This window comes from Camelus ferus, chromosome 3 (genome assembly GCF_009834535.1).
Source record: "Camelus ferus isolate YT-003-E chromosome 3, BCGSAC_Cfer_1.0, whole genome shotgun sequence".
Classification (NCBI taxonomy): domain Eukaryota; kingdom Metazoa; phylum Chordata; class Mammalia; order Artiodactyla; family Camelidae; genus Camelus; species Camelus ferus.
This window is the reverse complement of record NC_045698.1, coordinates 85466681-85493260: the sequence shown is the minus strand read 5'-3', so window position 1 is coordinate 85493260 and position 26580 is coordinate 85466681. Positions and strand designations below refer to the sequence as shown.

Genomic DNA, 26580 nt, shown 5'->3' with positions numbered 1-26580 from the left:
GCACAAGCAGGACTGGTGTATCATCTACTCGATAAAACAGTGCCCCAAATCTATGTCACGTGAAGCAAAAAAGTGGCAGCAGACAAAAGAGCTCCTCCAACAATTATTTCTTGCTTTTCATAGCTCATGTAAATGATATCAAGTACTTTTGGACACTTTTACCAATTACAATTTCTATGTTGAAAGGTTTGTTTTTAAGAAACACAAAATGGTGCTAAAGCTTTGAAATTACAGTCAATGGAGCTATTTCTGCCTGCCTACACTTAAGAACTCACCACATGTTCAACACTTTCTGGCAGCTATACACAAAAAACAAAAAACAAAAAAAAGAAGAAAATAGAAGGAAAAAGAGAGAGAGAGAGAGAGATCATCAGAAACTGCCCACATTGTAATTATCACATTGTTTTTCATGCTAAGTATTTTTCCAAGCAGAATTATTACAATTTACATTTACCAAAAAACCAATTTAAAACTAGTATTAATGCATGCAGCATACTACAAAATGAATAATTATTTATTCTTATGCTTCCAGAAAAAAAAGAGCAGCTATGGTGTAGCAGTAACTTTCATGCATCAACATTCCTAAAAATAAAAAGCTAAAAATATGTTGTTAACTCTAAATAAGAATTTAAGCATAGTTCTAAAAGAATTATTTTTGCATTATTAAACTACTTACTGAAATTGCACTGTTTTATACTTAGTGATTAAAATAATTAAACATACCACTTGTTTTTGCATGCACCTATTCCTTGAAAAAATTTCCTGAAATAATTGCACATGACTATAAATCTCGAACATGCACAGTTTAAGAAAAAAGTTACTAAGACAAGCCAAACCAAGACATACTTGGTTTCATCCATCACTTCTACTTCCGTAGGGGCTGTGATGGGTGCATTTGAACGTCCTGCAGTAGGGTCATCTGTGTTTAACTCTCCATTTGTGGAACTTACAACCTGAAAAAAAAAGAAAAGAAAAAAATACATACATATATATATATATGTATATATATATACACACACACACACAAATACACACGCACACACAAAGGAATAGGTTATACAACGATAAACATAAAGTATTTAAATTAGAAAGTTAATATGAGAAACAAAATAATTGGCATGTAGCTGTTCATAACTGAATATATTAATTACTCTACATTTTATTAAACATAAGCTCATCCAATATTTGCTTTTCAACTTCCTTCCTTTTCATCTTGAAATTTCTGTCTTCTGTCCTCTGGTTTTTAGGGCTAACTCAATCAGTTCCATCTTGTGTGCCCATCTCCTTTGGTACCTTGCTACATCATGAATTACTTCCTTTGCAAACTTCAATACTGCTCTTCCCAATGGATCCTTCATTTCAATCTGTAACCATGCTCAGGTCTCCCTGTCATGCTGCCCATTCATTCCCCCAGTTGATGAAGCCCCAAATCCAGGAGTCATTGTTATTCCTCTCTTTCACTTAAACCATCAGCAGATCCTGTTAAATCCTCTCCTGACCCACACCCCAACCCAACTGGTCTTCCCTACTCTATGACTACTAGAACCGCAGTCTAGGCCACCATTATCTCTTGAGTAAAGAAGAGCAAAAACCTATTAACTGGTCTGCTTATACTTGGATCCAGCCTCCATTAATGTATTGTCCACACAACAATCAGGGTACTCCTTTTAAGATGTAAATTAGATAATACATAACTCTCTGCTTAAAACTCTTCAAGTGTCGACTTCTTGGTTTCCTTTGGAATAAAGATCCATACTCTTTACCCCAGTTTACAAAGACCCTCAAGATCTGAATCCTGCCTACGTCTCTAATTTCATACCACTTTCCCACCTTGCTCACTAGCCCCCACCCAGTATGTCAAGTTATTTCCACCTTCAGGCCTTGGCATGATCTACTCTCACTGCCTGGAATTCTCTTCCTGCTTATTGACAGATTCTCAGAGAACATCTCTGAAACGGGACTTCGCCAATATACAATCTAAAGCTTCCATGTAGACACACTTCTTCATTATATTTCACTTTTAATTCTTTGTATAACATTCATCCAGGTTGATGTTCTTCTGATTAATTGATTGACTGATTGATGTGTTTCTTGATACCCACCTCCACCTCCATTAAAATTAAGCCCCATAACAGCAAGAGCCTTGTACTGTTCCCTGATATATCTCCCCACTCTGCCTGGCACAGAACAGGCACTCAATAAATATTTGCTGAAATAAATGAATACATGCATGTATGTATGTAATCTTCAAGCAAGATAAAAACCATAACAAAACTCCCAAATTCTCTCAAATTCTCTCAGTCCTACTAAGTCGCCTTACTGTCTGATCTCTTGCTTTCCCCAAACTTCTTGAAAATCATCTTAACTTACCACTTCCATTTTTATAAAATTCTTCATTTTTCCCTTAACTCCTTCCAATCTATACTCTGTCCCTACATCAGCACTCAAGTAAGAGTTAATTTGAAGGTTACCAATTCCTAGAAAACATACTAGTAGTCTTTGTTCAGTCTTCATTTCCCTGTACATCTCTCTCTCACTTAGTATCAGCTGATATCTTTGGAGTAAGACAGGTGTAGATTCAAAACTTAGTTCTACCACTTACCAGCTACGAGATCCTGGGAGAGACACGTTACTTTGCTAAACCTCAGTGTTCTCAACTACGAAATGGGAAACAGGTTACTTACTATTTAACAAGGTTGACATGAGGATGAAATGAAATTAATGTATAAAACACAGTGACTGGCATATAGTAAGAGCTCAACAAACAGTGGCCATCATTATTACTATCAGTTTGACCTGTAAGTGCAGCTTCAACTATCACCTCTATGTAAAGGATTCTCTAAGCCTAACCACTCAGATACATCATCAGTTAGCTAGACCAAGTTTGGCTCCTCACTCAGTATTTCCAAAACCAAATTTACCATACTCTCTCTAAAATCTGTTACCTTTCCTATAGTTCCTACTTCTATTAAGGCAAGCCCTACCCTCTTCCCAGACCTCTAGGTTCAAAATCTAAGAATTATTTTTGATGCTTTCCCTTTCTGACCTCTTTTATCAAAGACCTAAGTATCAGAGTTGACAGCTGACTACTAGACTTAAGACTACCATTTACAGAGACCTATATTTCTAGAACTTACTTACTTAATTAATTAAGAGGCTACAACATGCCAGGCACTGTTTCAGGAACTTGGAATACCACAGCAGACAAGACAAACAAACATCCCTGTCCTGTGACTTAATAGTTTAGTGTGGAGGAGGCTCTCTCCCTCCAGTACAAGGAAAATAACCAGAAATCAATCAACATATCTAGATTAATTCATGAATTATGGAGGTTCAGTTTCCTATATCCTACATAGAATACTTAGAAACAAACACTGCATTTGTGCCTACAGCCGAAAACACACAACTGCCTTGATTGTCTTTAGAGGCAGCCCAAGGGGGGAAATACTCCTGTGTCTTAGTCCCTATGTCCTAGTCATCCTCTCCGCTTCCAGGGCACTCGCTGCCTCTTTTTTGTCATTCTATTGAGTTCTGTGTCAATTTGTTCTCTTTATTTTTCCCTCTTTCCGAAAACATTCAAAAATACTTCTAATTACTGAATATAATTTGATTCTTTATTTTTCATTTTTAAAATGTTAGAGCCCCTACACTGAATTGGAAGGGAGCTAGAAAGCAGAATTCTTACCTCAAACTCTTATATTCTCCACCACCTTTAACTAGCAAAGTGCCTTGCATGTGGTGGATAATCGAAACAATTCACTAAAACATTTCCATTGTTTTCCTTAACATAATATTCAATAGGTTTCTTTTTGCCCTTTTGTTCAATGGCCCTACATAGTTGGCGGGAACCCTCTTCACTTATAAGTAGCCTCTCTAATGTGTCTTCCCTTACTTTAAGCAGCATGAAAATTTGAACCTCAGGTACTCTAAATTTCCATCAACAGTAACTATATATGTATTATAATTATATAGTTGATTTACTTCACTTCACACAAAATCATACCTGGCTTTAATAAACTTTATTTTAGTGAAATGTTTCAAATTCCATTCTATCTGGTTGATCAGAATCAAATCAGAAGGAAATAAAGTCTGACTTCATGCAATTTTTTAATGTAATTTTTCCTGGGCTTCCCAGATTCCCTAATCCTCTGAGTAAAGGCCAATATCCCAGGGTCAGAAGAGAATCAATGAGGTAACACAGTTCTGTGAAGCTGACCCACTTAATACCAGTGACTTTCGAGTGTATCATGGCATTAAAATTATTTCCACTTAAAGTACTGGTCTTTTTACAAATGGATTTTATAAGAAGAAATAAAGAAATAATGTTATAAATAATGTGTGAATATATTTTTGGAAACCAAAAGTAATCAATCAATCAAACACACACATTACAAATTATTTCTGTAAGCCAAATTGTGAAGAATGATTCCATTTAGGTGACATTTCTAGAATTATAACTCAAACTAGAACATAAGAGTCTGTGAAATATTAGTATTTATCAGTCTAATTTCCTTAATGAAACTATATCTAAAATCACAGATGCTTTGAGGTTTGACATTTCAAAAAAAAAAATCAGGTGTTTTACAGAATTCTTGTTTTCTTATACTTAAAGAAATTTTCTGTTATTCCCACTATGACAAAAAAACAAAAAAAACCAGTGCAAATCTTATTTTAAGAGGTTAAAAAAAAAAGGCAACTAGGCTACAGTTTACTATCAGTATATCAGAGTTGAAGGGAAGAGGGTGGGGAAACAGCTTGCAGTTAAGTGTGGGAGAAAAATGGTGGTTCACTTACTGGCTGCCTGCCCAATCTAATTTCAAAAGAAGTCATTCTCATAGACTTGAGTACAAAGATTACACATGGTATCTTTGTAGTCAATGATTTTAAAAGGCCAATTAATATAGTTTCCAAATATAATGAATTCAAACACATTAGCTATACTACTATCTTCCTAATTTCTCTTTGAATACTTGTAAGCATGTTACCAAGTACTCAGTAGAGGCACAATATTAACCAGATTTTCACCTATCCAATAAATACATTAGATATATTAAATGATTATATATTTTACTTACACATTCAGCTTTTTCTAAAAGTCACTTATAAGAAAGCATACTAGTAAAGAAGATATAGTTAAAAGAGTTAATTTCCAAGGAGTTTACTGGACCTGCGCTAGGATTCACATGTACTAAATGAAACCAACTTTCTAACACATTCTAAAAGCTACAGAGTTATAATTGATATTCTTAATACTCCAACTGATGACCCAAAGGCACAGAGACATTCCCACTGACTATCAACATAGAAAAGCCAATACTGATTCTCAATCTAATGTTCACTTACAGAAGTATTAAGCAGAGCACTATATTCTTTGAGGATTCCAGTCTTTTGAGATGTTACTATAAATTTTACTAGAAAACAATATCAAAATAAATGTGTAATGCTGACCCCAGTGACAACTAAACAAGGAATTTCCCAAATTAAACTAAAAAGGAGGAACTGGAAATTATTTATGTAATAAAGGCATGTTACTCCTCTCCTTCCACGACCTCTCTTTTACAGACTTTTGTACCCCAGAAAACTATGAACAGAAAGATATGGTTGTACCAGTCACTCAGTTTCTTTTCCTTGCTAGTACCTCTGTGTTTTCGAAGATCTGATAAAGAAAACTGAAACTGGTTATGTGAAATGTGCTAGAAAGGTCTGCATTAACAATTAGCATAATGGAGAACTGACTGAGATACGACATTACTCCTCTAACTTTTACCTACATGTGTTTTCTTACCATTTCAAGACACATCTAATTCTTCTTCTGTCATCATAACCTATATCTGTATTTCTGAAGTGATACTGACTAAAATATCAGACTGCTTATTATAACAATTAGCATTATTCTTTACTTCAATAGTGCCTGGTTATATAACATATCTTCACTACTTGTGATTCTGCCCCCTTTTCCCAGCATCCCATTGTTCCTTAAATGCAAACAAGGCTGTACGACTAGAGGAGCTTTGCAGACAACCAGAAGGTATGCCACACCAAGTGAAAGTTTCTTCAGTAGTGCCCTTAATAGCTGTCTTCTTCCCTTTGCTTGCAATGACCTCTCAGCTTTATAGGATCAGATTTATAGTTAGCATCAAGCTCCATGGCACTGTGTTACAAAGAAAGGCTCAGCCAGAGTGGAATTAGAGACTAGCACTATCTGCTGCCAGTGGTACAGTTTAAAACTTAATTGTGGAAATTCAGATTTGCCAGATAGAAACATACAAAAAAGCGTAACTGAGTTCTTCCTTCTCTTCAGCCCCTATACCTGACTAAATTCTATCTTCTAATTACCTTTCAAGTCCTTTTATTTCTCCTCTTCTCCACTGCCCATCATTCCTCCTCAACTGTGGACTTTTGAGAGCTATGTCCTTGCCTTAGACTTGTCTCCCTTCAATCTCATCTCCAGCGAAAGTAATCTTCAGAGAACACTAATCTAATCAAGTTGGTTTGATTAAAGTCCAAATGTAATAACAAGACCCATGAGGTCCTTCATGATTTGCCTCCTGTCCACCTCTCAGTCTCCTTTCTCAACACACACCAGCTTGACAGAACTGCACTCAATCCCTCAATCCGTCCTCTCCTCCACACTCTTCACAGACTGTTTTCTCTGCCTGGGACACTCATCTCTCTAGACCCCTTCTACAGTCTTCAGCTGCTAGCTCCTATTGATTCTTCACTTTGAAAACATGTGAAAAAACAGAATACTTAGCATGCACGAGGTCCTCAGTTCAATCCCCAGTACCTCCTCTAAAAATTAATAAATAAATAAACCTAATTGCCCCCCCCAAAACCAGAATATAAATAGATACCACTTTTTCTAGGAAATCTTTTCCTGCTTCTCCTATGCATTCTCATAGCACCTCGTACTTTCTCCATTTTTCGCACTGTCTGTGCATTAGCCTTTCCCACGGTTTCACGGGAACAGGCATCGTATCTGTTACTCTTCCTTTTATTCAGAGAACCTAGCACAGAGTCGAGCACCTAGTAGGCATTTAAGTATATATTTGCTGAATAATGAAATGCCAAGGAACTGAAAGTGGTAGGTCTAAGCTTCCCAGCCATTTTATTACTGATGATTCTAAGGGGAGCAGGGAGGGGCACACTCGATTCCTCTGGGAGCTTTTCTAAAACAGATACAAGCCAAGAACAGATTCAAAATAAAGTCTTTAGATATCTGAGTATTATTCTTAGTCTTCCTGAGTGGGAAAAGTTTATCAAGTGTATAGCTATATCCTTCTGGTTAGTAAATTAACATGATTTCACCGAAGAGACAGAATAAGATTAGATAAATTACATTTGACAATGCATTCTTTTGGCTGTCTCTACACTTCACTTCTCGGAGATGAATAAAAATACTCAGCAGGTTTCTTAATTTGCAAAAGCAATAGATTATTCTTAGTACTTCCTAAGCCCCAGCCTCTATGTTAAATACTTAAAAAAAATTCTCAACAAAACCATGAGGTAGAGTTACTATTAATAAAACCATGAGATAGAGCTATTATTAATACCTCCATTTTACTGATCAATACTCAATCTGAGGCGCAGAATTTGAACTCAAATCTGACTTCAGAGCTTATGCTGTTAACTACAATGAAATCAACTTGGTAAACTGTATGTCAGATCTAATACAAATAATAATTCAGGAAAGACAAAGAGTTCAATTTTAGACTCCAATGTTCAGTTCCCATTAAAAGCACATCTAAAATAATGACCATCTGAGGATCTTTATGTAGATCAAAACGGCAAGAGGTGTCATCATGCATGTCAACCAGAACCAGCCTGGAATGCTTTGTGGTGCCATACTGAGAGCAATTCTCAGTTCCATGAAAAAGAGTGCAGTGACAGATGAGGAATGAATGCCTGAGGCCCAAATGGCTGGTTCTGGGTAACTGCCGATTTTGTTTCTGAATATCCTAAATCCATATCACACTTTATTAGCAGATAGCAATCTACATATTATGCAAATGTCTTTTCTGAGAAACTATTTGATGATATGCCCTTAGTATTTTTGAGGATAACTTTTTTAAGTTGCCATATAAAGTCTTTGCATCTCCTGCAAAGCCAATGCTTGAAACTTTGTCCAACAGGTGGTTTGGTTTAACAACCATCTAAGAAACCTCAAGGCAAATTCTTCTCATACTTTTGTTTAGTAAAAAGATTTTTCTCTTTCTTTATCCAATGATGAGAATGAAAGAACGCATTGTTTTCCTTTCTTCATTCAGAGTCAAATATAGTATTCAATTATTATAATAATCACATTAGCTTAGATTTTAGGTACTTTCCTCTTATTATTATTAATTTTTAAATTACAATTTCATTAGTCCAATTATACAAGTCCCATATTACAACTTTTCAAATTTCGAAAGTGGGTAGGATAAAAATTATAAATACATTCAATATTTTGGAGTGGGGTAATACTTAGGCATGATCTAACTTAGGCTGCCAGCAAATTTTTCGACAGTCAAACTACATTAATGTTCATCATATCATGTTAGTTAATGTTGTAAAATATATTCAGGAAGTCAATGAAAAATAGTGTAAAAATTTTTGTTTTACTTATGTACTACCAGAATTTTAGTAAGTAAAATCAATCATTCTTTGAATATTAGAATAAAGCCAGAGATATAATCTCTACAAGGCAGTCAAGTTTTAAAGAGATGATGAGAAATGAGCAGAGCTGAAATATATTTCTGAAAATTTGTGAAAAAATAGAACATAAAGTATTGGAATGCTAAGTCAATAATCAAACTCATTCATCCTTTGATGGTCCAAAGAGATCCCATGAGCCACGTTTGGAAATTCCATAGAGTAAGAAGAAGCTAAAGAAGACAAATTTGTGGTAATGGTACAGAAGTGGTAGGAAAGCTTCTAATAGTGTCTTAATTGTAGATTTCCCTGAGCACTGAGCAAGACACTTGCTATAATAATAGACAACACTTAGAAACATGTAAACGAATACAGACACATATCCAATCCAGTTTGTTTATGCAAATTAAACATAGTTTGCTCAATTAAGTATTAATTTGGGTCACAGTTGTTTTTTTTTTTTTACAATTCAGGAACCCCTGCCTCTGAAACCCTCACTCTAGACTTTTATGGTGCTGTTCAGATAGTTCAGATGTACTACATGATTGAAAGTTCCATAGACTACAAAGTTCTATGAAAATATCTGGTTATGTAATTTAAATTACCTCTAAAATTTAATGTTGGGAAAACATGATAACTTGTAAGATTTAACTAAGAATTGACTTTTAGAATACAAATCAAGAAAGAATAAAATCCAAGCATAAATTCAGATTATGTATATATGCTAAGAAAAATGCAAATTTGGTAAAACAAAATTATTCAAGTGGGAACATGTGGAGGAAAAAAATTAAAAATTTAAAAATAGGTTCTAAATAAAAATGGACTGAGATACATTTATCATGTCAATTACTTTAAACCAAGCATTCACGTTACCTTGAATTGACATTTTAAAAGAAATAAGAGGCTCAGTAATCTTTCTCTACTTCTCTAATACATATAAAAGATTAAAATTTAGGGGACACATGAAGGCAGAATATAGTACCTATCTCTAGTGTACAGAAAAGGGGAAAAAAAGAAACACATCGAAAAAATGAGGAACTGTTTTACATTTTTGTAAATACCCAAAAATTGAAGGAAATATTTAATAAATACAAATCTTTGAAATTATTTTCTCCATCTGATATTTTCTGCATGTACAAACAAAATATACCATTGTAAAAATTAGGGTCATGTTTGTTTGACCAGTTAATCATAAAGTACATTCTAAGGACAAAGGATAGTTAGATATCTACTTAATTGACATAGGTTTGAAGGAAGCAAAATCAATGAAAGGGAAAAGATACTAAAATGTTCTTAAAAGCATTAAAAAAGGCTGAGCTTATTATTGGAAAATCAAGTTTAACACATATTCAAGTAATATACTTTGTTTTTCTAACCTGCTGTGAATATGACTTACTTAAATATCGTTGTAGATACTTGGAAAAATGAACAAAGGCAAAATCATAGTATCCCTGGTGGTCTTTCTAGACCATGTTAATTTTGCTTTTTGGTTAAATACAAAGGAATAGAATTATGGAGAGTTCAGCAACAAGTTTTTCATTAGGATATGAAATCATGCCATGAGTTCCAAAAAGGGTTAGTTGTATAAATCTGGGAAATAATCACTCATGCAAAAATCAGAAAATACCTGTACCGAGCCACCATGTCTGTCTGCTGCAAGGTGAGCTCTCAAATGATGGGGATTTGCCTGCTGGGAGTCCCAAGCTGCCCTGTGGTCTGCCGACTGCCATTTATTTAATGCATGTGGCATGCATGGAAGAAGAGAAACCCAAAATGTTAAACATCTCATCCTTATAATATAGAAAACAAATGTATAAAAGGAAATTAAAAATATCCTTACTGTTCTGAGTCACAGATGCAGTTATCATTGCATACTGAATGTGGAGAGATTTCCGTTAAACTGCTACAGTTATGTAATAATCAACCATAAAAATAAAACAGAACCACAGAATTTTAGAAGTGAAAGGACTTTAGATATCACAGTCTCCACTCTCTAACTTTGTCAAATGAAATTAACCGAACTAGGGTAGTAAAAATGACATGGTCAAGAAAGCACTCCAAATAAGTCATGGAATGTACTAAAAAGTCACCCACTATATAGAGGCCCCCAGTGGTTTTCTGATGAGGAACTACTTCTGGCAAGGTTGAAAAAAAACAGTCCTTAAGTAGATACACTTAATTAAGGTCCTAGAAAACTTTTCTTGCTTAGTCCCCTATTTTTGATTGTGAACATAATATAAGAAATGAGAAAAGTTCTCTGAAAAGTGAGAAGTGCTATACAAAATACCATGAGAATATGACTATTTTAAGTGACAATTTTTCATATACGAATCTTTTTGCTTCCTTCATCTCTTTTTATCTGGGTCAAAATAAGAAACCCACTTCCATGAAATAGGCTGGTAATTCTTGAAGCTTTTAGATGACTTGGAAAACTCATGGCAATAATCATAAACTAGTAATAATTTACTAACAGAATTAGGAGTAATTGCTTAATAGGGGTCAATTTCTATATTTCACAAAAATGTGGACAGCACTAATAAGTAGGGGAAGGAATACAATATTTAAGGTTCTATTACACGTTTAGTTCTGCATTTTATCCTCATTTTACTGAAGACACTGTGACATTAAAAACTCCTCTAACGTCACAGAGACAGCCAAGAGTACAGCAGGGATTCAAACTCAAAGCCTTTTGCTCATCCAATACTACTACTCAGCTTCTTATCACAATTACATTACATTCGAAAGATTTCAGTGCTCTTTTCTTTCTTTCTAACAAAGTAAAGAAAATCTGGCCACAAAATGCCAAGTACAATGAGCTACAGGGAGCCTAAGCACATCAGTGGCCAGGAAACCCTTTGGGAGAAGAGATGTGGAAATCAAAGAGAAAAGGAACAAATGTTTCAGCAATAAGCTTCTTAAATTAAATTGTACAATAAAAAACTACATACTCTGTGGTATGAATCAGGTCATCAAAACAATTACAATAATTCTATAATGTCTTTTCATTAAATTCTCCAAACTTAACATCAGAATTTAGCATATTTATAGTTTAAAGTGAAATAAATTAGGTGAGATCAGATCTAAACAAGATGAAAGAATGAAAATGATGCTACAATTGAGACAAATGTCTAGTGTTGCCTAGGACAGCAGGTAACATTTGGGGGTCGTGGACCTCTCTAAGAAGACAGTAAATGCTATACAATCTCTCCATAGACTAAACATTTGCATGCACCCAACACTTTCTATAAAATTTCAGGATCCCCTGAACGTCAACCACTGACTCTAAGCTAAAATTGGTTATCTGCGAACATTACAAAAGTTTCAGTCATTTACAGAATTAACTTTTTTCTTCTTTTGGAATTGTGACCTATGGGTTTCTCACACAACTTAAACTGTTAACTGTATCTCAGATATTTAATGAAAGTTTTCTAGATATACATTTATCATGACAACAATCTGCATATCCAGGTTTCAAATTCAATATATAAGCTATCATAAAGGATTTCCTCGGGGGGGGGGGGGAGACTCCCTACTTTTAGTGCAACAAGCACTACATGAAGAAAATATGGTCCCCACTCTCAGTGAGCTCACAATCTAGCTAGCAAGACACATCTGAAACATGCAGAAAGTTAAACTCTACAATATTTAAATTATAATTTAATTCAACAACAAAAGAAGTTTTATTACAATACCTAACAGCTCAGGTGGAGATCTTCAGAAAACATGATCTTCTTCCATGTATTTTTGAAAAATTAACTGATGAATCCAACAGAAACTCCACTCTTGCATATGCAGCATTTTATCAGAGCTAGTTGTATTTTTATTAAACCCTTTATTGTCCCAATTTATCTAAGGCAAAATTCTAAAAGTAATCTTTTTAAACTGTCCATACTTAAAAGCCTAATATTGTTAAACATTCCTTAAATGTATCATTCTATTTTGTGATTTTTTTTAATAAGTTGTATTCTTTCCTTTGATTTTATTCCCTATTTACCTCTCATCAAAACTCTGATAGGCTACAAGATGTAAAAATGAAAAAGGATAATGTACTATTCTTCTCTAAAAAGGGTTATAACCAAAAATTCTAAAAACCCTGTTTAACTGAAGGTGATAGCAAACATTTTTATGTCCAAATGGCTTCAATAAAGCTTCTTTATACAAAAAACAATAAACTGAATACATTGTTAAAATATTTCAACAGCTTTCAATTTATCTTGCCCAGGAAATACAGACTTTTCAAAGAATCTTCTATACCTTGTCTTGAACCTTCTATACCTTCTGCTCCAAGCCAAGTGCTTATTTCTCCTCAGACTAAATACACTTTTAAACTTGTGCTTTATATTTTTTATTGTTTACTTTCTCCATAATGTTCTTATTCCTTCACCTGCCTTTAAAAATTCCATTCATTCTTAGGGCTCATCTCAAAAGCCACCTTTGCTGTAAAATCTTTATAGATCCACATATTCCAATGATCCTCACAGCAATTTACTCAAGTACTTCACATGATAGAATTTATTCTGCATTGTAATGTAGTTATTTGTGAATTTACTGTAATAATGATAACAGTAACACCAGCCACGATAGTTGAGACTTATTGAAAGTTTACTATATGCTAGGAATTAACATGCATTATTTCTATTTTACATATGAGAACTGAGGCTTTGAGCGAATGAGTAATCTGCCCAGGGTCAAGTCATATCCAGGTATGACTGACTCTAAAGACTGAGTGAGCTCTTAGTCACTCACTACAAAATCACTTCTTGAAAGTTATGTATTTTCCTTACTTCTGCATTTCTGCAATATGGAGAATAATAGCTTTCAAATAGCAGAAACTCAGCAAATAATTTATTGCACTAAACTAGACTATAGTTAGAAAGACCAACTGCTATTATAATTCATTCCATCAGGGTATCCAAATACTTCCATTCTAACAGAATACCAAATACTGCTCACAGTTTTTACTAATTTCTACCACTAATTAGGAATGTATAGTTAAACATTTTTAACATGACTACTAAACAACTAGTGAACATTAGGGGAAATAGTTTATCTACTGAAAATATAAATATTTCAATCCTTAACATGTGTGTATATAATCTATTTTATAAAAGAAAAAATTTGTATTTCAATTCCTCAATATGTATATACATGTATGTATACACACACACATACATACACTCACAAATGCACACACATGAAGCTGTCATCTGGGTATGGTAAAACACCAAAAATATTTATAAACTATAAGCAAATTAAGACATTTCATATTTAAAAGGGCAGCAAACCTGATTTTTGGATTGTTGCATCTTTTCTCTGTGTTGATGTTCTCTGTTTGATGACAGAGCAGGATCCTGCTGAACCGCACCCACTGGAGTAGGCTACAATACAATGACAATTAGCATCAATGCATTCTATTTCAGAAGTCTTAAAACTATTTGGCTACTTAAAATAATCAAGGAAAGAATAAGACACTGTTAGCTAAAGTAAGGCCTTAAGAAAAGATATCTTTCCTAACATGTGTTGTTAAAGGTAACAAATTAAACATAGCTACTTTAAAAAAGTGTTTTCAAAATATTTAAATCGTTTATCAAGTATTTATTTTTATATCAACAAAAGACATATTAGTGTTGCCATTACTTTTGGGTTACTTTTTCAAATAAAAAAAATGAAAGTGTATTTGTTTTTACGTCTCTCATTTTCAAAGCAAATGTATAAACGGAAAAAAATATTTTAAGAAAATTAAGGGAATAATTTCTTAAATAAGCTAATAAAATGGCTTATTGTTAATATTTTAACTCAAAAGAGGCTTATAAAAATTTAAATTTTCAAATACAATTCAAAATTTCATGTAAATACTTTAATCAAAGTTTATCCAGATTTGCATTTTAGATACTATTTATATTTAAATCACTCTGGATTTAAGACAAATGTAGATAAAATGCATAATTAACAGTGAACCACAAGTAAAGAAAATTTTGTAAGACAGTCTCACTTATTTAAAAAAAAAGACTAGTGAGAATAAATATATGAATTTTTGGAAGTCATCTCTTCAAGAAAGAACTTAATGCTTGGTCCACTTAAGTAATGATACCCATCCTACAGTTATTATCAAGATTTTTTTTAAACTATTAATAACTCGGGTAAAGTTTTAAAAACCTAAACATGCTCCAATTTATACATATCAGTCTACTCCAAGATGACCTAAAACTGTTAGAATAATTGAAACATTTTAAAATTACAAATGTTTTGAAGGATGGAAAAACAAAAACCTAGCCGATCTTTTAAAGTAATTACTAGAGTATTAAATATTTTAAAAATATATTTGACATTGAGAACTAAATCAGAAATTAAAAGGTCAAAATAACTCGTCACAGCAGAAGACCTATGAACAGACATTTTCCCAAAAAGGATATACAGATAGTCAACAAGTACACGAAAAAATGCTCAATACTAACCACCAGAGAAATGCAAACCAAAACCATAATGAAGTATCACCTCACACCTGTCAGAATGGCCATTATCAAAAAGACAAGAAATAATAAGTGCTGGTGAGGATGGAGAAAATGGAACCCTCATGTACTGTTGGTGAGAATTTACACTGGTGCAGCCATTATGGAAAATAATATGGAGAGTCCTTAAAGAACTAAAAATAGAACCACCATATGGTCCAGCAATTCCACTGCTGAGTATATACTGGAAGAAAACAAAAACACTAATTCAAAAAGACACATGCACCTCAAGATTCATAACAGCATTACTTATAATAGTGAAGAAAGGAAAGCAACCTAGGTGCCCATCAACAGATGAATGGATAAAGATGGGGTATGTATATACACACACACAAAGGAATATTACTCAGCCATTGAAAAAAAAGAAATTCTGTCATTTGCGACAACACGGATGGACTTAGAGAGTATTATTCTCAGTGAAATGAGTCAGAGAAGGACAAATACTATGTTATCAGCAACATATGGAATCCAAAAAAACCCCAAAAAACCAATTAATGTACACAACAAAACAGAAACAGACTCACAGATATAGAGAACAAACTAGTGGCTACCAGTGAGGAGAGGTAAGGGGGTAGGGGTAAGACAGGGATATGGGATTAAGAGACACAAACTACTATGTATAAAATAAATAAGCAACAATGATATATCATACAGCACAGGGGAATATAGCTATTTTATTGTAATAACGTTAAACGGAGTATAATCTATAAAAATACTGAATCACTATGTTGTATACCTGAAACTAACATAATATTGTAAATCAACTAAACTTCAAAATAAAAAATTATTTGTTCTCAATTCTTTCCAACTGAAGGATCTGTACTGTGAAAAAGAAGTTACTACAAATAATCTGATTTTTATTATATAGCATAAAGAACTCACCAACTGTTTACCAATCCAGTCATACTCATAATCAAACATATACCCTTTTCGATCAAACAAGTCAGTAAAAAGCTTTCTTAGGTAGTCATAGTCTGGTTTTTCAAAAAAATCTAGCCTTCTTACATAACGAAGATATGTTGCCATTTCTTCTAGAAAGGAAATAAAAATTGTTCTGATTAAACTTTCCTATATAGTCATTAATAATAAAATTACAACTATCTAAAAGCATATAGTGTTATAAAAACATGAAAAAGCAAAATTCAACTAAAAACTAAAATAGTATGAATTTAATTACAATGAAATTAAAAAGGGGAAAAGAAGGGAAGAAAGGAAATAGGAAGAAAAGAGAAACAAGAGATTTAACAAACATTATTTTTGCTTCATTTCATTAAGAAAGAATAAAATTTTTATTTTACAATATTATTAATAGAAGCTTTGGATAGTATTTGAGGTTGAAATAGCAACTTAAAGCATAACTGTTTAATAACAAAACACCATACTCAGCTCATTATTTTTTAAAATTATTTTTAATATTGGTGAGAACTGAATTATACATGAAAGCATTTGCACTAGTCTGCTGAATTTCCTTTAGAATCAGTGACATACACTAACTGACCAATAGAGAATTCTAATTCCTAACCTTGGCTATGAAGAGTATTTTTCTAACCACTAATCTAGTAGCATAAAGCTAAAACAGATCTCAGAAATATAACACAGAAGCACATTTTAATTCTTCTCCTAATTCCTGGTCATAAAATTAACAGTTATTTGGTAATATATAAACTTCTGCATGCTATTGTAATTCCCAAATATATTAGAGATATGTATTTTTTTAAAGGTCAAACTTTCCAGAAGTGAAAGAAATAGAAAGCCATAAAAATCAATAAGCAAAATGGTGATCAATTAGTAAAACAGTGTTTCACCGTAAGAGCACAGAAAAGCACTGTAGTGAGACGGTAGGTTACACATAGCTGCTTTTCTGACCCAATTTATTCACAGTGGCCGGTAAAAACAGGATCACACACAGTCCAACAGGCATGAAAGTGGCACCCACTGACTCAATCACATGGTGACTCTCCCACTGTTCTACTTTCTAGCTAATCACCTGGCTAAGCTACTCTGGCACCCCCATTTTTCCTGCAGAAATCTGTATAGGCTTCTTAATAAAAGGCAGCCCATCTGCCTACACCTAAACTGCGAGTTCTATCAACCAATACATATTTTTAATTTTCCAGTTCTAGGCTATAGCAAGAAAAAAACATGTATAATTAAAGTCCGCTGTCAATGAATAATATAAGCAAGCTTGAAAAAGGGCCACCTGTGATTATGCTGCTGATACTTATTACAATAATAATGCCAGCAATGTACAGGAGAACCTGTTAAATATCGAAGTGAGATATGAAAAACAAAATTAGCCTAAAAGTAGTAAGGTTAGTAAGATTATACTGCACTTGGAAAACTGGACTAAATCATAACATCACCCCTTTGAAGTTGACAATGAGACTCACAAGACTAATACTGTACACTAAAACTTTATAGTTGTTATTTCTGAGCAAATATTTTAACTTATTAAAAGCATGTCATTGAAGAAAATATTACTTTAGCTGGTACTGGTCAACATTTTTAAAAGATGGACTTTCTTCTATTAATACCATCTTACAAAGAAAATATACAAATTATCATTGTAGTCTATGTATCAAATACTGACGTCTTTTAAATAATATTTTTTAAGCATGAAGAATAGTTTATATAAACTTGAGCAATGAAAATGAACAGTTCCGGTTTGAAGCGCATGCATCAATGTAACATTATTCATTACCTGGAAAATTTTCACATAACACTTCTATTGGTGTGGCTCGTTTTGTATCACCGATTTTCTGATACCTCTCTTTTAATGTGTCAGCCTAAAAACAAAATGGAAAAAAAAACTTGAGAAATAATTTTAAAATTAGATACTTGGAAGAGAGGATCTTAATATATTAACAATTGATGAAATTCAATAAGGCACAAAAACAATTACCTTTAAACCTTGCCAAGGAAGACTGCCTCTCAGAAAATACATGAACATATGACCTAAAGCTTCTAAGTCATCTCTTCTACTTTGTTCTGAAATATAAGAGAAACATAAATTTGACTTTCCTCTCCCAATTAAGGATACAAGAATGGAGAGCTGATTCTTTCATTACATATAAATTAATTCCCCAAAGTCCAGCACATAAATATAAAATACAGATCTGTGCTTACAAGAGACAAAATCATATCAAAAATAATGTTTTTACATTAAAATTATCATGCATCTTTAAAATATGCCACTATGGTTTTTTAGATGCAACTGGAGATTGACTTCTTTCCTTAAATATCTATTCACAGAAACGTAACACAAGAGGAAAGGGTTCCATGATCAAAAAGAAAGTCGCTGTGTACTATAGCTCCATCTTAAAGATTCAGAATGCAACGTATTAAAGGTTCTGAAAATACCTAGAGCTAAAAACGTTTAATTTGGCCCTCCATTTCCTAAACTAATATGAGCACAAAACTTCCATCCGATGTACTCTCCATTAATATTAAATACAATTACTGTTTTGTGTAATATATTTAAAAGCACAATTAGAATTTTGTGTAATACAGTTTGTGTAATGTTTGACACATTCCAACAGTAATAACCTATCTGATACCACCAAAAATATGCTGCCAGAACAAATTGCCATTTTCAAATTGTTATTGTTATTTTAGTAACAAAACTTTGTATACCACTCCACTGAGTGACAATTACAGACCAACACTCAGGGGGGTACTTATATTTGCTGAGTGAATTTTTTCTTTCAATTTTTTGTTACTTAAGTTAAATACTTAAGATTCCTTAGTATTTTAAACTAATACCAAAATGCTGACTAACAATAAGAGAAAAATAATACTTTGGTAAGAGGATTCCATGTGTAAGATGTTTCATTCAATGCATACTCATACTACCCAAGCAGTACTAAATGCTTTTGAAAAAGCAAACTTTCCAAAGCATGGATCTGAACTAGGATGAAAGAATCAAAAAAAGGTTTTAACTTTTACTACGTAATCTCGTAACATTCCATAACTGTCTTCTGTAACACTTCCTACAATTTTAATATTCATACTTGTGTTTTTAATAAATATCTATCCTCCCACCTGACAATGTCCCAGGAGAGCTGATGGCTCTTTGGCTCATGAGCCTCAGGATCTAGTGTAATGGCTGCTGCAGGGCAGGCACTCAACACATTACTTAAATATATATGACTATTTAAAAACATAATACTAGATTTGTCCCTGTAATACTAGATCATGTCTCTTTTCTATAAGCATAGGAAAATATCTAGAAGAATATGCATCATATTATTAGTAATTAGAGGTATGAGACTAGAGGACTGGATAGGACATTTCAATTGCTCATTTCATATACTCAAAAATGTGGTATAATGGGAATTTTTCTTTTATTTTATAGTTTAACAATGTAAACATATGCTATTAAAAATAGCAAACTTCCAAAATAAATAAAATAGATTTAAAGTTCTTTTTAAAGCCATTAATGAAAGCAGGAATGTGAATAACATGAAAAAAATTAATAATGCCTGAAAGGCATTATAACTAAAATAACTGTAACTAATTATAACTAAAATTTCACTTTATCACACATTCTCATAAGTGTGAAGAATGAAAAGATACACAAGGAAAAAAGAACTGTTTCTAAAAGTCCTGCTGAAAATCAGAATCACCTCTGAAACTTTTAAGAACCTCACATGAGCAGGCCTAATGCTAGACATTGACTCCTTGTGTATGACACAGAGTAAAAGAATGTGCATTTGAAAAAGCTTAAGCAGATGATTCTGAAGTATAGCCAGATTTGATAAGCACTAAAAAAGAAACTTCCTTTACTGGAGCATAATTTTACATATGATACATATAATAAAATACACCAATTGTAAGAGTACAGTTTGGTAATTTTTGACAACAGACACAACTAAGTTCCACTACAATCAAGAAGTATCTCCAACAACCTAAATGATTCCCTTTTCCTCCTTGCCTGTTATTCTCCCCCTCCCTAGGCCTCAAAAAAACCACTCACCTGTTTTCTGTCACTCTACAGAAAATTTGACTTTTTATAGAGTTTCACGTGAGTGGGATCATACAGTATAGACCCTTGTGTCCAAATTTTTATACCAATTAAACAAATTTAATTTCTAGAAATCTTCCCAAAATATAACTCAAAGCCCAAATGCCATCACTGGTAAATTCTATTAAACAGTTAAAAGGAACAATACCATTTCTACACAAACTTTTTCAGGAATTAGAAGAGAAGGAAACCCTTCCCAACTCAATTCACTACCTTGTTACTAAAACCAGACAAAGGTATTACAAGCAAAGAAAACTACAGGAAGTTATTACTCATCAACAAAGATGCAAAATCCTCAAAAAGACAGTACACCATGATTAAGTAGGGTTTCTTCTATGAGTTTAAGGTTGGTTTAACTTCCAAATATCAGGTAATATAATTCTCCATATTAATAGAATGAAAGATATTTATCATCAAGTCATGTCAACAGATACAGAAAAAGTACTTGAGAAATCGAACATGCATTTATAATAAAAACCCTCATCAAAAGATGAACAGATGGAAACTTCTTCATTCTGACAAAAGACTTCTATGAAAAATCTAAACACACTTTTCACATGGGGAAATGCACTCCTAAGATCTGGAACAAAGCAAGGGTACTCACTCTCACATTTTCTACTCAGTGGTGTACTGGAAGTTCTTGTCAGTACAAAAAAAGCAAGAAAAAATTTGAATGAAGTGAAACTTTTTTTTCTTTGCAGACTATATGACTGTATATGTAGAAAATCCTAAGTAATCTACAAAAAAAATTTTATTAGAACTAGTAAATGAGTTTTAGCGTGGTTACAGGATACAATGTCAATGTATAAAAATCAACTATTTTTATACGAGCAATAAAGAATTGGAAAATGAGTTTAAAAAAGCAATACAACTTACAACAGCATCATAAAACATGAAACACATAGGGATAAATTTATCCATACACAAGACCTGTATATTACAGCATATAGTTTTAAAGACTAAATGCTAAATGGTATAGAAACATAGTTAGCCCACTGCATCCATGGCTTCTGCATCTGTGGATACAACCAATCACAGACTGAACATGTTTGAAAAAAAATTCCAGAAAGTGCCAAAAAGCAAAACTTGAATTTGCCATGGACTGACAACTATTTATATAGTGTTTGTATTAGTTATTGTAAGTAATCTAGAGATGACTTAAAGTACGTGGGAGAATGTGTGTACATTATATGCAAATACTATGTGATTATATAAAGAGCTCGAGCATCCTGAGATTTTGGTATCCACAAAGGGTCCTGGAACCAATTCGTGGATATCAGAGGACAAGAGTACTGAGCCCTACAGCAGGATTCTTTGTTAAGAAAATGTACTCACTATAAAAGCAATTCCCCTTTGAATTCAACTCAAGGGGAGTTTTAGTTACCACAGTGACAAGCCATGATCCTAAAGTGATCTTGCCTATATGGTTGTCTCAGAGAACAGTATTAGTCTCATAACCTACACAGTTTTCAAAAATTCAAGTCATAAATATGAGCTAGTAAAATAAACCTATTACTGAAACTCCGTCTGAAATGCTCCTTACCCTCACGATTCCTTTCTTTGTGTTCTATCACCAACTGACAAATCTGAAAGTAAATTTCAGCATGTGGTAAGTGATAGAAGTCATGGGGAAGGCTTTCTCTTTGAAACACAGTAACTAAAGAATACCTCCTCTGGTTTTTAACAGTTGCTTTAGATGAAAAAAAAAACAAAAAACCAAAAACACTCCCAAAGGTAATTTGGCCCTTACTGAATCCTGTTCACATTTTTTAAGCACATAACTATAAAGGCCTGTTCGAAAAAGGATGTTTTTCTCAAAGCCACGAATCCTTATTATAGGAACCCTTGCTATGAACAACTAAGAAAGTAGAAAGTGACAGTTTTCTTTACAATAGGTACCATTAAAGACGGTTTTAAATTGGTTCTCCAATAAATTTAAAAGTTACGTAGAGTCAATTAAAAATTTTGCTCTTTAGGAATACATGTGTCACATAAAATAAATACAACCAACATATATCAAGAACCTAGTAAGGGCCAGTGCTTCATACAGTTGGTCTTTTAAAATTATGGCTACACTTATTTTGGCATTAACAGTAATGCCAAATACAGAAACTAAGGCTCAGAACAGTTGTGACTAGCTCAAAACTACGCACCTAAAAAAAGAAAGGCAGAATTTCAAACCACATGTCTATACTCTTTCATTTCAGAAAGCAAACTAGGAACAATCAATCAAATGTTTATTGCAAACCTCTGCAATGTTTTTCTATTTAAAAATTCTACTCTAGCATCTCAACATTATTTTTCTCTTTTAAAAACTGATTTTATTCCTCACTTGCCTAGCACTATTTCCACTGCAAATGAATTTTGATTCAATTTTCAACAACAGAAAAATATTCCCTTTAAATTAACTAAAATTGACCTCTGTCCAAAAAAAAGAAAAAGGGAAATAAAAATAAAAGCCTCATTTAGAAGCAGGAAACTTTCTAATATATACATGTATATTTGCAAAAATAAACTTGTTACTTCATTTTCCTGCAAAAATAAAAAACGAGGCCAAAAGACATTTTACAATAAAACTAAATATAGGCATGACAAGAGAGCTTGAACAATAGCAAAAATTCTCACTAAAGAAAGTTTAAATCATTCTTTTTATATAAACAAAAAAACCTAAAAATAAAAGGTACTACAAGCAAGTGAAAGTTTCACTTTATATTTCATTCTAAAATGTTAAGTTACTTTTCCTAGGCACCCCTCCACACACAAAACAAACAAACAAAACCCACCAAAAACCCCTCCTTCAAGATTCACTAAGCTCATTTACATTTTTCAAAATCACATAATTAAAATGAGTTTTTTAGAAATGAAAACACAAACCTAAAAGAAAAAAGGAAAAGCACAATTACACTTGTAACAACTCACCAATCCAGATAGCTAACCTAGCAATATCAAGAACTCAGAAAAAATAAGTTTTCTGAGCAATGGAACCCAGAACATGCATTCATTTGATTCCTAGAGAAGTACTCCTAAGTAGTCTTGAAATCTAGTCCTCTTAATTCAGATATAATTCCAGGAAAAGCAAAATACTGCCAGCAGGAGTTGTCCTATACATAGTAACAAAATGGAAGCAAAAATACAGTTGAAGGAAAAAAAATCCATTAAGAAGTACACTGCTTCAAGATGTACTGTAAAGCTACAGCAAACATGATAGTACACAACGGACAGAAGAACAAATAGATCAATGAATAGAGTAGAAAGCCCAGAAACAGACCCACGTAAATATAGTCAAATGACCTCTGACAAAGGAGCAAAGGCAATACAGTGGAGTAAAGATAAGTCTTTTCAACAAATGATGCTAGAACAACTGAACATCCACATGTAAAAAAAATGAATCGAGACATAAATCTTACACTGTTCACAAAAATTAACTAAAATGGATAAGAAATCTAAATGTAAAACATAAAATTATACAACTCCTAGAAGATAATCTAGGAGAAAATCTAGATGACCTTGGGTTTGGGAATGACTTTTTAGATATAATACCATAGGCACAATCCATGAAAGAAATAATTGATGAGCCAGACTTCAAAAAAACTAAAACTTCGGCTCTGTGAAAGATACCATCAAGAGAATAAACAGATAATCTACAGACTGGGAGAAAATATTTGCGAAAGACATACCTCCTAAAAAATTGTTATCCAAAATACATAAAGAACTCTTAAAATTCAACAGTAAGAAAACAAATACCTTTATTAAAATGGGCCAAATACCTTAACAGACACCTCACCAAAGAAGATATACAGATGACAAATAAGCATATGAAAAGATGCTCCACATCATATGTCATCAGGAAATGCAAATTAAAACAAGACAACACTCTGCACCTATTAGAATGGTATAAATTCAAAACATTAACAACAGCAAATGCTGTTAAGAATGTGGAACAAGAATTCTCATTCATTGGTGGTGGGAATGTAAAATGGTACAGCCACTTTGAAGACAGTTTATGGGTTTCTTACAGAATCAAATAAACCATTTAATCCAGCTATTGAGCTCCCTGGTATTCACACAAAGGAGGTGAAAATTTGTTTATATACAAAAACTGCACAAGAGTGTTTATAGCAGTTTTAGTCATACTTGCCAAGACGTGGAAGCAATCAAGAGGTCACTCAGTAGGTGAATGGATAAATAACCTGTGCTATCTCTATACAATGGAATATTATTCAGCACTAAAATGAGCAATCTACACTGTAATAAAAAATAAAATTAAAAAAAAAAAGAAATGAGCTATCAAGCCATGGAAAAACATGTAGGAAACTTAAATGCATATTACTAAGTAAAAGAAGCCAATCTGAAGAGGTTATATAATGTATGATTCCAACTATATGGCATCTGGAAAAGGAAGAACTATTGAGACAGTACGAAGACCAGTGGTTGCCAGGGGTTGGCGAGGGGGAGGGATGATCAAGTGAAGCATGGAGGATGCTTAGGAAAGTGAAACCACTCTGTATGATACCATAATGGTGGCTACATGTCATTATACGTTTGTCCAAATCCAGAGCATATAGGGTTTACCAAGAGTGAGCCCTAAAGGAAACCACAGACTCTAGATGATAATGTAGGTTCATCAGTTGTAACAAATGCACCACTCTGATGGGAGATGCTGATAATGTGACAGGGAGCATGTGAGGGGGCAGGAGGTAAGAAAGCAATCTCTGTACCTTCTGCCTAATTTTGCTATGAATTTAAAAATGCTCTAAAAAAATAATTTTTAAAAAATACACTACTATTTAAATGCGTTTTGTCTAAACTTACTTGGATAAAGGTATACATCCTAACACTCTCCAACTGACCTTAAAGATATTATTATATAACAGTAATCACACAAAAATTATGACCCTGAAATATTAAGAAAATATCAGTTAGGTTTATCATACTTTGTTTCAGAAAATAATGAACTGTACAATATCTTTTAAAACTGTTAAAATATAATTATAAAATGTAAATACATACTGCTAAAAAGCTGTTTGAGAGGTTTAAGAGCAGGGCTCAGGACTTGGGGCAATTAACTAAAAATTGTATGAATCATATCACAGAATGATAGCACAGAAGGAAGGCACTGTTGTCATACCATAATTCTGTGATTACTTCTATTCTGAGAGCTTACCACTTAGGGGCTATGGAACACAGGTTTTTATTAACACAAAGCAACTGGCAACTTATTTCTCAAATCCTAGTCCTTTTATTCATGAATACTCAATAATTAAAAAATAAAAGACAACTTTACTTCAAGACACTTACTAAGAGAAATACATAGTATTTACTTAATCTCAAATGACTTCAACAAGAGAAGACATAAAAAGAAAAAAAGCAATCCAAGGGAAGATTATAAAAAGAGGTTCAAAGCAGTTGACAAAGTCCTTAAAAAGATATTAAAAAGAAGATACTTGATAAGACACAATTAAAAACAATTATTCAACATGACAGTACGAAGAATGCTTCCATTAAAGCAGATCAAGAAAATCCACATCTGTCATCCACAGCTTTATTGAGATTTCATCTTGAACAGTGACTTAAGCAGGTATGAGAAATGAATCACTGATGCTAAATTCCACAATGTGATTTTACATTATTCTTCCAGTATAATATTAATAGTTTTTCCTTTTTAAATCTGATAGTGTCCATTTCCACAAAAGAAAACTACATATAAGCCAGAAGAAAATGCTCCTCTGATCAAATTCTCTATTTTGAAAAGTTCATAAGAATAGTAAGTCTTTGAATGCACAAGAATGAATGCATGAGTAAGAAGGCCTTAAAAGTTAACGACAAAAATCCAGGCAAAGCAGGAAGGGAATAAATTATACATATACAAATTAAAATCACCACTAAAAGGTCATGTTTTCACTGTCCTTTTTTCTTTATCTCCTCCTGACTCCTCACAAAGCCAAGGGCTCAAAACTCAAAACACCACTAAATACTCCATGTTCACTGCCATCTCAAACTTACAGAATGCTTTAACTCTTCAGCACTCAAACTCATTCTACTTAAGCTTACTCTTTATTGGGGGAAAAAAAAAGGAACTAATGTAATCTGCAGAACATATTTTCTCTGTTTTTAACCTATCTACTCCCAAGTTCTACATCAAATTGAGAAGCAGGGCTTTTAAAATTGGGAGAAAGTAAGGATTAAAGCTTTTGTTCTTTGCAGTACTTGCCAAAGAAATAATTTTTTGTTTTCTTCATAAAAGAAGAGTAAAAAGAGATTATTACAATAGTTAAATACCATTTCCCAAGCTCTGAACACTTTCCCTAACAAGGACAAACATATCAGACTCATTTTGCCGTTTCTACAAATAGAACGCTGTTACATTTACCATTGTTCAGATGAAGAACAGTAGGCCAAAAGGAAGTTGTGACTTCA

The 26580-nt window shown here is 33.1% G+C and overlaps 1 protein-coding gene across 11 annotated transcripts in view; it reads right to left on the bottom strand.

Annotated features, from left to right (window-relative positions):
* Positions 1-26580, bottom strand: part of CSNK1G3 (casein kinase 1 gamma 3) — a 97354-nt gene that overhangs the window by 10148 nt on the left and 60626 nt on the right. For 2 of the 11 annotated variants that reach the window (XM_032476603.1, XM_032476602.1), the window contains 7 exons: positions 18043-18128; positions 17842-17926; positions 16023-16171; positions 13917-14009; positions 10259-10354; positions 847-953; positions 276-299 (listed from right to left, as the gene is read on the bottom strand). In XM_032476603.1, the coding sequence (XP_032332494.1) occupies positions 276-299; positions 847-953; positions 10259-10354; positions 13917-14009; positions 16023-16171; positions 17842-17926; positions 18043-18128 (640 nt within the window). The remainder of the gene's footprint in view (positions 1-275; positions 300-846; positions 954-10258; positions 10355-13916; positions 14010-16022; positions 16172-17841; positions 17927-18042; positions 18129-26580) is intronic. The other 9 variants (XM_032476606.1, XM_032476604.1, XM_032476609.1 and 6 more) reach the window with 9 other exon arrangements.